Below are 14,832 nucleotides of genomic sequence, written 5' to 3'. Positions count from 1 at the left end.
CATTATGCAATGTCCAGAAGTGAAAATAATGATTGTGTCACCTCTGAATGTGTGAATTATTAATTGTGCACTAACCCTCTAATGAGTTTGCTTGAAGTTTGGTGTGAAGGAAGTTTTCAAGGGTCAAGAGAGGAGTATGATATACTATGATCAAGAGGAGTGAAAGCTCTAAGCTTGGGGATGCCCCCGTGGTTCACCCCTGCATATTTTAAGAAGACTCAAGCGTCTAAGCTTGGGGATGCCCAAGGCATCCCCTTCTTCATCAACAACATCATCCGGTTCCTCCCCTGAAACTATATTTTTATTCAATCACATCTTGTGTTCTTTACTTGGAGCGTCGGTTTGTTTTCGTTTTTGTTTTTGTTTGAATAAGATGGATCCTAGCATTCACTTTGTGGGAGAGAGACACGCTCCGCTGTTGCATATGGACACATGTGTCCTTAGGCTTTACTCATAATGTTCAAGGCGAAGTTTCTTCTTCGTTAAATTGTTATATGGTTGGAATTGGAAAATGCTACATGTAGTAATTCTAAACTATCTTGGATAATGTGATACTTGGTAATTGTTGTGCTCATGTTTAAGCTCTTGCATCATATGCTTTGCACCCATTAATGAAGAAATACATAGAGCTTGCTAAAATTTGATTTGCATATTTGGTTTCTCTAAGGTCTAGATAATATCTAGTATTGAGTTTTGAACAACAAGGAAGACAAGTATAGAGTCTTATAATGTTTACAATATGTCTTTTATGTGAGTCTTGCTGCACTTGTTCATCCTTGAGTTTGCTTCAAATAACCTTGCTAGCCTAAACCTTGTATCGAGAGGGAATACTTCTCATGCATCCAAATACTTGAGCCAATATTCATGCCATTTGTGTCCACCATACCTACCTACTACATGGTATTTCTCCGCCATTCCAAAGTAAATTGCTTGAGTGCTACCTTTAAACAATTCAAAAGTTATTACCTCTTATTTGTGTCAATGTTTTATAGCTCATGAGGAAGTATGTGGTGTTTATCTTTCAATCTTGTTGGGCAACTTTCACCAATGGACTAGTGGCTTCATCCGCTTATCCAATAATTTTGCAAAAAGAGCTGGCAATGGGATTCCAAGTCCCAAATTAATTAACAAAAATAGACACTCCTCCATGGTATGTGATTGTTGGACGGCACCCGAAGGATTCGGTTAGCCATGGCTTGAGAAAGCAAAGGTGGGGAGGAGTGTCATCATAATAAAACTAAAATAAAAAGGCACTCCTTCATGGTATGAGATTGTTGGCAGTGCACCCGAGGATTCGGTTAGCCACGGTTTGTGAAAGAAAGGTTGGGAGGAGTGCCACCCAAAAATAAAATAAAATGGGAGCCGCTCTTTGAAGGTTTGTCTGGCAAGGGGGTTAGAGTACCCGCTACCATTCGTTGACAACAACAAACACCTCTCAAAACTTTATTTTTATGCTCTCTTGATGTTTTCAAAATCAAAGCTCTAGCACAAATATAGCAATCGATGCTTTCCTCATTGAAGGACCATTCTTTTACTTTTATTGTTGAGTCAGTCTACCTATCTCTTTCCACCTTAAGAAGCAAACACTTGTGTGAACTGTGCATTGATTCCTACATATTTGCATATTGCACTTGTTATATTACTTTATGTTGACAATTATCCATGAGATATACATGTTACAAGTTGAAAGCAACCGCTGAAACTTAATCTTCCTATGTGTTGCTTCAACACCTTTACTTTGATTTATTGCTTTATGAGTTAATTCTTATGCAAGACTGATTGATGCTTGTCTTGAAATACTATTCATGAAAAGTCTTTGCTTTATGATTCAGTTGTTTACTCATGTCATTACCTTTGCTTTGATCGCTGCATTCATTACATATGTTTACAAATAGTATGATCAAGATTATGATGGCATGTCACTTCAGAAATTATCTTTGTTATCGTTTTACTCGCTCGGGACGAGCGAGAACTAAGCTTGGGGATGCTTGATACGTCTCCAACGTATCGATAATTTCTTATGTTCCATGCTACTTTATTGATGATACCTACATGTTTTATGCACATTATATGTCATATTTATGCATTTTCTGGAACTAACCTATTAACAAGATGCCGAAGAGCCAGTTTGCTTTGTTTTCGCTGTTTTTGGTTTCGAAATCCTAGTAAAGAAATATTCTCGGAATTGGACGAAACTTTCGCCCGGGGTCCTATTTTTGCACGAAGCTTCCGGAAGACCGAAGACCTAACGAAGTGGGGCCACGAGGAGGCCAGGAGGGTGGCCGGCGCGGCCCAAGCCCCGGCCGCGCCGACCTACCCCCGGGCCCCTCGTGTGGCCCCTCGCGTTGACCCTCCGCCTACTTAAAGCTTCCGTCGCGAAAACCCCAGTACCGAGAGCCACGATACGGAAAACCTTACGGAGACGCGCCGCCGCGAATCCCATCTCGGGGATTCGGAGATCGCCTCCGGCACTCTGCCGGAGAGGGGATTCATCTCCCGGAGGACTCTACACCGCCATGGTCGCCTCCGGAGTGATGAGTGAGTAGTTCACCCCTGGACCATGGGTCCATAGCAGTAGCTAGATGGTCGTCTTCTCCTTGTTGTGCTTCATTGTTGGATCTTGTGAGCTGCCTAACATGATCAAGATCATCTATCCGTAATACTATATGTTGTGTTTGTCGGGATCCGATGGATAGAGAGTACTATGATTATGGTGATTATCAATCTATTGTTCATGTGTTGTTTATGATCTTGCATGCTCTCCGTTACTAGTAGAGGCTCTGGCCAAGTTTTTACTCTTAACTCCAAGAGGGAGTATTTATGCTCGATAGTGGGTTCATGCCTCGCATTTACACTGGGACAGATGACGTAAAGTTCTAAGGTTGTGTTGTGTCTGTTGCCACTAGGGATAAAACATTGATGCTATGTCTAAGGATGTAGTTGTTGATTACATTACGCACCATACTTAATGCAATTGTCCTGTTGCTTTGCAACTTAATACTGGAGGGGGTTCGGATGATAACTCCGAAGGTGGACTTTTTAGGCATAGATGCAGTTGGATGGCGGTCTATGTACTTTGTCGTAATGCCCTAATTAAATCTCACTATATTTATCATATCATGTATATGCATTGTTATGCCTTTCTCTATTTGTCAATTGCCCGACTGTAATTTGTTCACCCAACATGCTTTTATCTTATGGGAGAGACACCTCTAGTGAACTCGTGGACCCCGGTCCTATTCTTTACATAGCATACAATCTACTTGTTTTACTCGTTTTCTTTGCAAACATCTTCCACTCGATACGTTTAATCCTTTGTTACAGACAAGCCGGTGAGATTGACAACCTCACTGTTTCGTTGGGACAAAGTACTTGGGTTGTGTTGTGCAGGTTCCGCGTTGGCGCCGGAATCCTCGGTGTTGCGCCGCATCACATTTCGCGACCATCAACCTTCAACGTGCTTCTTGGCTCCTACTGGTTCGATTAAACCTTGGTTTCTTTCTGAGGGAAAACTTGCTACTGTGCGCATCATACCTTCCTCTTGGGGTTCCCAACGAACGTGTGAGTTACACGCCATCATTAGGCAGCTCACAAGATCCAACAATGAAGCACAATTAGGAGAAGACGACCATCTAGCTACTGCTATGGACCCATAGTCCAGGGGTGAACTACTCACTCATCACTCCGGAGGCGATCATGGCGATGAAGAGTCCTCCGGGAGATGAATCCCCTCTCCGGCAGGGTGCCGGAGGCGATCTCCTGAATCCCCCGAGATGGGATTCGCGGCGGCGGCTTCTCTGGAAGGTTTTCCGTATCGTGGCTCTCGGTACTGGGGGTTTCGCGACGGAGGCTATTTGTAGGCGGAAGGGCAGGTCAAGAGGCGGCACGAGGGCCCGGGGACAGGGCCGCGCGGCCGGGGCCCGGGCCGCGCCGCCCGTCACCTGGCCACCTCGTGGCCCCACTTCGACTCCCTTCGGTCTTCGGAAGCTTCGTGCAAAAATAGGACCTCGGGCGGTGATTTCGTCCAATTCCGAGAATATTTCGTTACTAGGATTTCGAAACCAAAAACAGCAGAAACAAAGAATCGGCTCTTCTCGCATCTTGTTAATAGGTTAGTTCCAGAAAATGCGTAAATACGACATATAATGTGCATAAAACATGTAGGTATCATCAATAAAGTAGCATGGAACATAAGAAATTATCGATACGTTGGAGACGTATCACGTGTCGGAACAGAGACTTCTGTCCCCCGAACTTGACTTCGCGATGGCGGCGGCTGCGTAACTTTTCTCGTCCCGTGGCTTATTTTTTAGGGTTTTTGCCCCCGGAAGACTTTATAGGCGGAAGGGCAGCCTCGGAGGGGTCCCGAGGGGACCACACCATAGGGGGGTGCCCCCCCTTGGCCGCACCGCCATGTGGGGTGGGGCCCCCAGGGCTCCCCTCTGGTCCCTCTCTGGCTCTCTGGAAGCTTCCGTGGAAAATAGGAAGTATGGCTTTTGTTTCGTCCAATTCCGAGAATATTTCCTGTGTAATATTTCTAGAACCAAAAACAGCAGAAAACATGAACTGGCACTTCGGCATCTTGTTAATAGGTTAGTTCCGGAAAATGCATAAAAGCATTATAAAGTATGACTAAAACATGTTGGTATTGTCATAAAACTAGCATGAAATATCAGAAATTATAGATACGTTGGAGACGTATCAAAGGCCGGATCAGTGGAGGCTCATAAAGTATCCGGATCCGGTACGGCATAGATGAAAGGCGGATCCTTGATGTGCACGGCAATGTAATATTCCGTAGTTAAGCAACTTGTATTCCGGCTAGGACTCTCCGTGTAAATCCTAGATCTGTGCGCCTTTATAAGCCGGATCCCGGGGGCCCTAGAGGCACAACCACAACTCATTGTAACAACGCGAAAGCGCCCAGATAATTCCAGACAAGCAGCAGTAGGCCCTGTCTCCGAGCAGGTGTTTCGAAGCTGGGTAAATCGCGTACCACCGTCCCGAGGACTATCCGCCCTATGGCCCCTACTTCTTCTCCCCCTCGTGAGGATCCCTCCTCCGAGGCACCGTCGAATAGGCAACGACAGAACCATTGCCATATGGTGCTAATGGGCCGAGGCATATGTCGCCCCATTAGCGTGCGTGAAGTATTACTGCACGCTAATGGGCGATATATAGGTTTTTCGTGCCGCACCGACCAGGTGAGGGCATAGGCACAAGGAGATGTTTTCAGGAGGTGCTATATAGGTTTTTTTTTTCCTTTTCTACTCTTCCTTTTCTATTTTTTTCTCCGTTTTTCAAAAATTCAAAAAAATAATTTGAACTTTTTTCGAAAAACTATTTTTTTTCCAAAATCTAAACTTCTTACAACTTTGAACATTTTTTAAATATGATTTTTTTTAAATTATACATTTTCAAAAGTTTGAAAACATTATTATTTTTTCTACATGAACATTTTCCTAATTTGAACAATTTTCGAATTTGAATAATTTTTATATTTGAACAATTTTCATATTTAAATAACTTTCGAACTTAATATTTCTCAAATTTGAACAAAAAGAAAAAATAAACATAAAAAGTTAACAAAAAAAGAAAAACAAATCAATAAAAACACAAATGAAAAACAAAAATAAAAGCTAAATAGGTGAGACTCAATACCCGACAAAGATGTGCGGTACAAGTAGACGGTGTATAGGACTGGACGGAAGCTAAGACCTAGTCTGTTTATAGGACTGGCCGATCCAGACGCCGTAACATATGTTGGGCCTGAATCAAGGCCCTCTTCACCACACACACACACACACACAGAGAAGCAGGGCAACGCCCAAAATTTGAACCGGATCCGCTCCGACCCACGGCCACCCACCTCCGCCACGCCCGTCGCCATCCTCCTCCTCGGCGGCGGCAATGGAAGTCGCCCGCGGCGAAGGACCAGGGTTCCTGCCCGCGGATCTGCGCCGGGACATGGCGGCGCTCCGCGCGGCGTGCGCCCGCCGGATCGACCACGGCCGCGAGCGCAACGCGGCGGCCGCCTCCGCCTTCCGCCACGCCCTCCTCTCCGCCCGCTCGCTCGCGGAGCAAAACGTCGCACACCGAGGTACGTCCTCTCCGTTCGTCCGGGACCAACCCACCCACACGCACACACTTTCGTTCCCATTTGGGGGTTTCTCCGCGGTTGCCATTTCATCTGCACTGCACCCCACACACGGAATTCGCCTTGCTAGTGCCGTGGGTCCGTGCTTCTGTGCGTTCAGGGACTAATTTGTCGAGCGTGCGGTACCAATTAATAGTATCCAGTTCGCTGATGCTTGCGAATCTCGGTTTGTTTACGCCTGAAATTCGCACTCCCCAATCTGGTCTAGGGTGAAGTTTTGTACTAGTACGATTTGTGACTCACTGTTGCAAGGGCGACTGGTCAATTTTACTAATTTATGTATTTCCGGATGACAGAAAAACTCAACAGGCTAAAGGACCAGCTCAGGGGAGTCGAAGCAGGTCTTGCAGAGGCTCTCTCCAGTAAGCATTTCTGGCATTTGTTCACTCGAGTACTGGAATGCATATTATACTCTGGTTGTTTCTTTTTATTATGAATGCTTCACTGCGTGGAATAGTTGGTTAGTCTCACATTTCATATTGGGCTCCTTGTCTTCTATACTGCATTTGACCGAGAGGCTCATGTCTTGTAAATTATATCTGCAGTCCAGCAGAAGAAAGGATCAGAACGTAAGCTCACCAGTGAGTCGATATCAAATGCCACCACAACAAAAGAGCAGCTCAGCAGCTTGGTCTCGAATCAGAGGGCTAGAAGAGACGAGTATGCAAATGCTACCTCACACCAGCTTCAAGGTAAAAATTAAAATCTTTATCACGGTTCTAGTAACAATAGTGTTAAGGGTCATAGGATTATCTGACCTATAAACTGCTAAGGAAATTACAAGTGCTTTAGTTGGGTTTAAAGATATAAGTCCTAATAGTGCAGTCTTTGTGTCTCTTTTGGCTCTGAGGACCAATATATTTTTCCCTTGAAATTTGTTGTTATGTTGACGCCAACAAGATTCTCTTGTCTTGGATACCCTGAACCTGAAATATACATTCCTTGATACATCTTCTTTTGATGGCAGCAATCGAAGCTCTTGAAGCTAATTTTGATGCGGCAGGGAAGAAGAACCTAGATGAGGCTATTATGTGGTACAGTAAGTTTCTTGGGTTTAAAGTTGTTGCAGGAGAAGGTAATGGAAGTTTCAGTGACATGTTTCATTAAGTTAGCTTAAGACCAGCGCGTGTGACATTTCCTCTCTTATTTTGAAGGTGTTAAATTTGTCTTCAACAAAGTTGACATGCAAAGTCCTGACAATGAGTATTTCTTCTGCATAAAGGTCAACAAACATGAATATAGCTGTGAGTTACAACTCTGCCCAATAGTCCTATCGTCTGATATATTATTTGAAAATATCTAGTTATTGAAGTTCTCATTTTGTTGATAACAGTAATTCAATGTGTTCCATTACTGAAAGACTCTGAAGAACTGGTGAAGGATTTGAACTGCACTAACGATCTGTTCAAGTTTGTTAGAATCATGAGAACAAGATTCCAAGCGGCTGCAAGCAAAGGTACTCTCTTAAATCCATATGACATGTTGTCATTTCAAAACTGTACAAGTCCATTTTCTCTGAAATAACATTTACCAAAGTTTGGCGATGTCTTCCTCTAGAGTAATTTGCTGTGTATGTATTGAATATTTACCTCAATTTACACATATTTCCCCCGAATTTCATTGTTGCCAGTGACTAACACATGACTAAGCTAACACATTTTGCTTATTCTCGATCTTATCAAGTGAGCTATGTAAACGACTTTTCTTGGCAATATTATGCTTATTAGTTCATATATGCTTACTTATGTTCAACGAAAATAATGAGCTACATAAATCTTTGTTCTTCAGTACCACATGAAGTTCTAAATACTCCCTCCGATCCGAAAAAAGTGTCCGGAGGCATAGTGTAATAACGTTTTACAGTAAACCCCTTCCAAATTAATCAAAACAAAGTCAGCCCCATGAACAAAACAACAGCCGGGACCAGCCTCCTCGCCCCGATCCAGTCAAATCCCATCCTCTCCGCAGGGCCAGAGTGCGGCGGCGAGGAGCAGATCCCCCTCGCAGACGCAGGCCACCGGAACCAGAGCGGGCAGCCGTAGGCGGCGGCCGGTGACCGGCGCGGGGATATGGGCCACGTGCGGCTGGGGTGGCGGCGGCCGGTGACCGGCGCGGGGAGCTGCGCCGCCTGTGGCTGGGGTGGGGCGGACGATGACCGGCGCGGGGATCTGCGCCGCCTGTGGCTGGGGTGAGGCGGCGGCGGTGGCTTTGAGGAGGAGGGAGGCGTGGGTGGGTTCGGGCAGAGGCGGCTTCGGGCGTGCGTGCTGCGCGAGATTGAGAGGCCGCGATGTGTGTGTCTGGTTGGTTCCGTTTGGGAGTGCGGGTTAAGGAAAAATAAAATTCGAGGGCTTGTTTGCAAAAGCGCCTTTCAGACACTTTTTCCGGATCGGAGGGAGTACATTTTTTTATACCCTTTATGGAGAGTTCGATTTGTACTGTCTGCAGGGGCTCATCCTGCAATTTCATTGTGCATAGACACATCATCCACGACGATTTCATCGCCACCGGCTATGTCAGTTGATACCACAAGCGAAAGCACCACCAATCAAAGCCATTCTCGAAACCGGTCAAAGAATCAAGATGCTCATGCAAAGAGAGGGGCTCGTTCCCAGTCAACAAGATCTCCCCTTAGAACACCATCTAGCACGCGCCGCTCCCCACGTTTCGTGGTATGTACACCATCTCGCTGTATTCCCAGCTGGTTATTATTGTTACTGCACAGAGAAAGAAACAACGCAATATTAGTGCTAAAGTAACGATGTGGATGTTCCTTTGGCAGGCTGCAGAAGCAGGAAATAAGCCTTAGGCACATCAAACACCACTTGAGCTTTGGCAAGCTTGCCCCTGAGGTTTGTTTACGATCAGATCGACCATGCTCTAGCTATGTGGCGCGCTAGAGCTCCATGCTCCATGTCCTGTGTAAGCGCCTCCACCCTCCCAGCGACTAGATTTAGCCTGGATAATCGACGACTGCGTCTATAGTGTTATGTAACAACAGGCATCATAGTTCTAGGAATACATGTTTCACAATTAATGTGCTCATTGTAGGAATACCCCTGAGTTGGAACAGGGGAAGTTCCATCTCGAACTCGCCCTTGCATCCGCCTAACGACGGCGGCTCTCATGACCTGTACATTGTAGCGTTATACATTATGTTGGTTGCAGCTGGGTGATAATGCATCAAATAAATCCCCCGCGAGCATTGTAGGTGTAGGCAGTTTGGTTTCGCTCTCTGCTATGAGATTGTAGTGTTGTTACACATTCTGTTATTGGCAGTTTCCCATGGAATACTCTGTGTACATTCTTGTTTTATGTGACCATAATAATTTCTAGTATTGCAAGCACGGTCCTCCTATTTTTAACTCCGCTGAGTTTAGTTGTTTGATTTCTGTACAAAGCTGTCTTCAATTGAAGATTCCAAATTTGTCCAATGCTGTGTGTACATTTTTGACCATCCTAAACTATTTTTTACTGGGATAACTCCGTGAAACCCATTACCAGAAGATGCAAGGATAAGGTCGAGTTTATTGTCCGGGGGAGCCCATACAAGTTGGTTTTATGGCAATTGATCCATCTTAGAGCATCTACAGCAGGACCCCTAAACATGACCTTATGCAGTGCTGGAGGTAAAAATACTTGTCCAGCAGCCCTTAGGACCTGCAGGCTTAGCAAAGTTAGCCTTGTACAGTTATTTTCCTTTTCTCTGAGCTTTTTCTTAGATCTGCTATCACCCTCTATGCTTCATCTTCTTGATGGTTTCTTCTAATATACAATGGCGTACACTTAGCCGTGTGTTGAGAAAAAAACCCTTATAATAGGGATTCCCCGGCCACCTAGACAATTTTTTCATAATCTAAGTGTAATAAAAAGTTATCTAGCTACTCTGTTGTAAAAAATATGAGTAGTTTGTTCTGTGTGCCAACTGATTACTGCACTTTTTGTGTGGATAACTGGATAAGCAAGCTAGAGTTTTTTCTCACGTGGACGTGGACGTACGGTCACACTGGTCTGTACCATCGCCTAAGTCAATCAGAGCCTAGGAATGTGAAATTGGTGTTATACACAGGAAGACTACAGAAACAAGTGCATGGGAGTACATTGTCTACCCAGCAGTCCAGCACCGACCTCAGAAGAATGAAAGAATGACATACTACTCATCTGGCCAATGCTTATCAATACGTACTGCTAGTTTAATGGAATGCCCATGTTTAACGTCAAAAAAAAAAATACGTACTGCTAGTTAGCGCATTCATGTGCGCAGCGCCTCTTGGCAATATCAAATAATTAATCCAAGTTCAGAATTCCTTTATTTATAGGAAGTAGAAGGTTTACATATTTCTATGCTTGGGGTGCATTTTGTTTTTTTAATTTTTCACCAAAATAGAAGGCATATGAGTGAGTCTACTGACCACCATGACGACTGTATCTCCATTGGAAGCGAGTAAATGGACACCAATGGAGAAGACAAATTGGATCGCTGCATTTTGGAGAGGAGATGAGGGAAGAAGGGGAAATTGTGTTTCGGTTTCTTAATTTACTCAGAAGGAAAGAGAGTTCTTAGGGGTAAAATTTTGGAATTTTTTTCTCACGCATGACCACCTTAATCGTGTGGCAACTGCCAAGAGATTTATGTCCTAAGAGCAGGTCTAACAGACCCCGTAAAAGGGGCAAACCCGTATAATAACCGCCGATTTGAGGGTTTCGCGTCTACCCGGCCGTCTAGCACGCCCCGTAAAAACGGCCCCCGCATCGATTTTTGCTGTTTTCGACTACGGGGCGGGTCGTCGCCCCCTACTTGTGCGGGGTGGGAGCGGGGATAGTGGGCGAAACCACTATCCCAATTCCGAAAGCGCGCGCGGACATTTCAGTTGTCCCCATCCATTTTCCCCCACGCGCCGCCGCAGCCACCCGCGCGCCGCCGCTGGAATCCGTCAGATCCGCGCCCCTCCGCCGTCCGCCGAGCCGCGCCGAGCTGCGCCGACGCCCGCCGCACCTCCGCCGCACCCCGGCCGAGGTTCGCGTCCCTCCGCGCGCGCGCGCCGCCGTCCGGCCCGTGGTCTTCTCCGCCGTTTGTCGCCGGTGAGTATTCCGCCGCGTTCTTCTTCGTTGCCGCCGGTAAATTGGTCGGATTTCGGGCTGATGTATGGTACCCCGTGGTAGATGGCTTCGGAGGATGTGCACATGGCGGATTTGGAGGCGACGTCGACCGATTAGTCGTCGTCGGATTCCGATGATTCCGACATCGACGAGTTGCTCAACGACGACGAGACGGAGATGATGGTGCTCCTGTTCGGCTTGAAGCAAACGGAGGACCGCTTGAAGCTGCTGGATCAGCGGAAAGGATCCGTGATGGGGCGTATGTGCATTCCGCGGAACCGCGCGCTCGGCCACGAACAGCTGATGCAAGATTATTTCGCCGAGGTACCGACCTATCCTCCCCGCCTCTTCCGTAGACGGTACCGAATGCGTAGGTCTTTGTTCGAGAGAATCGTCAAAGATTGCGAGGCAAATTGCGATTATTTCAAGCAAAGAAGAAATGCTGCCCAAGTCATGGGATTTAGCCCATATCAAAAAATTTCTGCCGCCATGAGGGTTATTGCATACGGTATACCAGCAGATTATACCGACGAGTACCTTCGCATTGGTGTGCAAACAACCACGGATTGCGTGCGTATGTTTGCCAAGATGGTGATCAAGTTGTATGGAGAGCAGTATCTCCGAGCTCCAAACGAGGATGATATAAAAAGGCTCATGGAGATCAATGAAAAGAGGGGGTGGCCGGGGATGCTTGGTAGTTTGGATTGCATGCATTGGACATGGAAAAATTGTCCAAAAGCATGGCATGGAATGTATTGTGGCAAAAGCCGTGATGCTACCATTGTTCTTGAAGCTGTGGCCTCTCAAGACTTATGGATTTGGCATGCTTTTTTTGGATTGCCGGGGACACTCAACGACATCAACATCTTGAATAGATCCCCTTTGTTTGCAAGACTAGTTAGGGGTGAATCTCCACCTTGTAACTACAAAGTTATGAACAATGAGTACACCATGGGGTACTATCTCACAGATGGTATTTACCCTAACTATGCAACCCTTGTCAAGTCCATAAAAGAGAAAAAGGACATGACTTTGACAAGAAAGGAAGCTTGCTTCACCAAAAATCAAGAGGCATGCCGCAAGGATATTGAGAGAGCTTTTGGTGTCTTGCAAGCAAGGTTTGCAATTGTTCGGGGTCCTGCTAGGTTTTGGGACAAGGAAACTCTTGTTGATGTCATGACATGTTGTGTGATTCTTCACAACATGATCATTGAAGATGAAAGCGGTTTGAACTTGCCGTGTTTCTATGACAATGTTGGCACCCGAGTGCAGCCCGAGAGGAACCCTGATCGGATTGAAGCTTTTCTTGCAGCTCATCGAGGCATTGAAAATGCCGAGACTCATCACCAGCTCACCCAAGATTTGATTGATCACCATTGGCAGTTGCATGGCCAATGATTTATTACATTCATTTCCCGTTCTTGTATGTGTGAAACATTCATTTCCTATTGTTGTATGTGTGAAACATTTGTTATTTATTTGTTTAATTCTTGTTGACATTTCCGAAAAAAATTATTGTAATAATTATGACGATTATTGTGTGATGTAAAACATTTATTTTATGTGAATGGTGTGTTGGTTCTAATATGCAATTTGTCAAAAAAACCCTGTTTTGAGGGGTTGACAACTCGGACGAGCTAGCAGACCCCGTATACCCACCCCGTAAAACAGAATATTCTGTTTTACGGGTGGGTATACGGGGTCTGCTAGCTCGTCCGAGTTTTTGGCCGGCGAAAACCCGATACAAGGCCCTCTACTCGCGTTATACGGGGCGAAAATATACGGGGCCTGTTAGACTTGCTCTAAGCATGAGAAGAGCGGTATGTCTTTTACCCCTCGAAATGGAGCCAAATGCCCCTGCTTCTGCATCGAATTATGCATGCGGGTTTTATTACTTCATTTCAAAGTCAGGTCTTACAAACAAGATGTTCTTGGTACCTCCATGTACTATTCCGTACTATTCCACACTCCATCCGATAAAACAAGTTGGCGGAATAGATATCTGACAGAACTGATATGTCGTTGCAAACATACTCCCTTTGTAAAATAAGTGTACTTCTATCTTTTGTCATAAGTCAAAAAATTTAAATTTTGCCCAAATTTATATGGAATGTAACATCATTCATTGCACTTTATTGTCATCACTAGATCATTTTTAAAATGTAGTTTCATAGTACACGAATTTGATATCATATATGTTACTACTGTTTTCTGTAAGGATGATAAAGTCTATAAAGTTTGACTCAAGACAAGAGCTAGAAATACATTATTTCGAGAACGGAGGGAGTAGCTGGCATATGTCTGCTTTGGTGTCGAACTTTGATGAATAGTAGTAGTACTAGGACACTATTCTTCTAGAACATCAATTAATTAACTTGACTGTTGCTGTCTCCATCCGTTGATAATTGAAGCGGTACCTCTAGTGTACTAGTAGTAGACCATTAACTTATCTTTTTTAATACCTTGAAAAAATCTGAAAAAAATTCAACAACACTCATCCAACATGTATACCATGTCACAAATTTTGGAGCTCAAATACGGTCCATAGCTCAAGAAAATAAACCAAATCTATTATATACTAAAAGCAAAATAAAGATGTTTCAACGGAGACACCAGGTTAATCCACATCATATAAATTATTATGATAGTTAGATCTAAAATTTACGGCTGAGATTTTTTAACATGCTGACAGTTACGTAAAACTAGCACGTTACGATTTTTAAAAGAAAACAATTATGTAGACGGTTAGATATTTAGTTGATGGTCATGATTAAAATAAAATTACGTAACACATTGTTTGACGTGTACCGTTTGACACATAACAACCATGCCTTTTGATGTGTCGATGGATGACATGTAAACCAAAAAAAAAATATCTGGAGAGTCCCTCACTAATACGGGTGTGGAACAAATATTGTTTGGTCTAGCCATAGATGCATGTCACGGGACAGAAAAATTAGACCAAAAGTGTCCGGACAGATTTAGATTGGTAAACAATTTAGACACGGCACCCTCCAACACGTAGCGCACTAATTCACGTAAAAACGTGGCTCCAACTCAAAAATAATATCTTTTTTGATCAATCTCTCAAATCTTATCTAAAAAATAGCAATCCGCTAATCCCTAGCCGTAAAATCATATTAATCCTTGCCATGCCACACGCCTAGGGCTTCACATTTCGCACCCGCATCAGTCGACTTACCATACGTAGACCATGATCGAGCTTGACGTCTGAGCAATTTCTGCAACATGATGAGATACGTCTCCTCGATGTTAATTCCCGAACATGAAGGATATTGGTGTCCCCTATGATACTTTAGTTAATGGAGTTTGGAAAAGCATCATCAACCTCGGTGATGGTGTATCGGCAACGGCAAAAACGCCCAAAACTAGCTTGCTAAGCTCTAAGGTTGCAATGAAAGCAGGGGATCTTGATTACTATGTGATCGACATGGACAATAAATGAGGTAAGATGCTGTGAGAACGTCGCGGTGAGGCCGGTGTTTCACAGGGAGATTGGCTAGGACGAGTCCAATACGCCATCGGGTATTCCATGGTGGACTTCCACGCGATGTTCC

General features: G+C 44.6%; 1 protein-coding gene across 1 annotated transcript; it reads left to right on the top strand.

Moving 5' to 3' along the window:
• The first annotated feature begins 5,910 nt into the window (after window positions 1–5,910).
• Window positions 5,911–9,419, top strand: LOC124662185 (kinetochore protein SPC25 homolog). Its single transcript, XM_047200059.1, has 8 exons — window positions 5,911–6,100; window positions 6,454–6,519; window positions 6,703–6,849; window positions 7,125–7,232; window positions 7,312–7,401; window positions 7,491–7,613; window positions 8,603–8,826; window positions 8,937–9,419. Exons 1-8 carry the CDS (start codon window positions 5,911–5,913, stop codon window positions 8,961–8,963), a joined length of 975 nt encoding a protein of 324 aa, XP_047056015.1. The 3' UTR covers window positions 8,964–9,419.
• Window positions 9,420–14,832: the final 5,413 nt, after the last annotated feature.

Source organism: Lolium rigidum, chromosome 6 (assembly GCF_022539505.1).
Source record: "Lolium rigidum isolate FL_2022 chromosome 6, APGP_CSIRO_Lrig_0.1, whole genome shotgun sequence".
NCBI lineage: Eukaryota > Viridiplantae > Streptophyta > Magnoliopsida > Poales > Poaceae > Lolium > Lolium rigidum.
This window is presented reverse-complemented; position numbering and strand designations above follow the sequence as displayed.

Excerpts from the sequence above, each read along its gene's own strand:
- LOC124662185 (XM_047200059.1), top strand. The coding sequence starts at position 5,911 with ATGGAAGTCGCCCGCGGCGAAGGACCAGGGTTCCTGCCCGCGGATCTG. Across the intron at positions 7,233-7,311 it reads TAAAGTTGTTGCAGGAGAAG|GTGTTAAATTTGTCTTCAAC; the intron begins GTAATGGAAGTT and ends CTTATTTTGAAG. Across the intron at positions 7,614-8,602 it reads CCAAGCGGCTGCAAGCAAAG|GGGCTCATCCTGCAATTTCA; the intron begins GTACTCTCTTAA and ends TACTGTCTGCAG.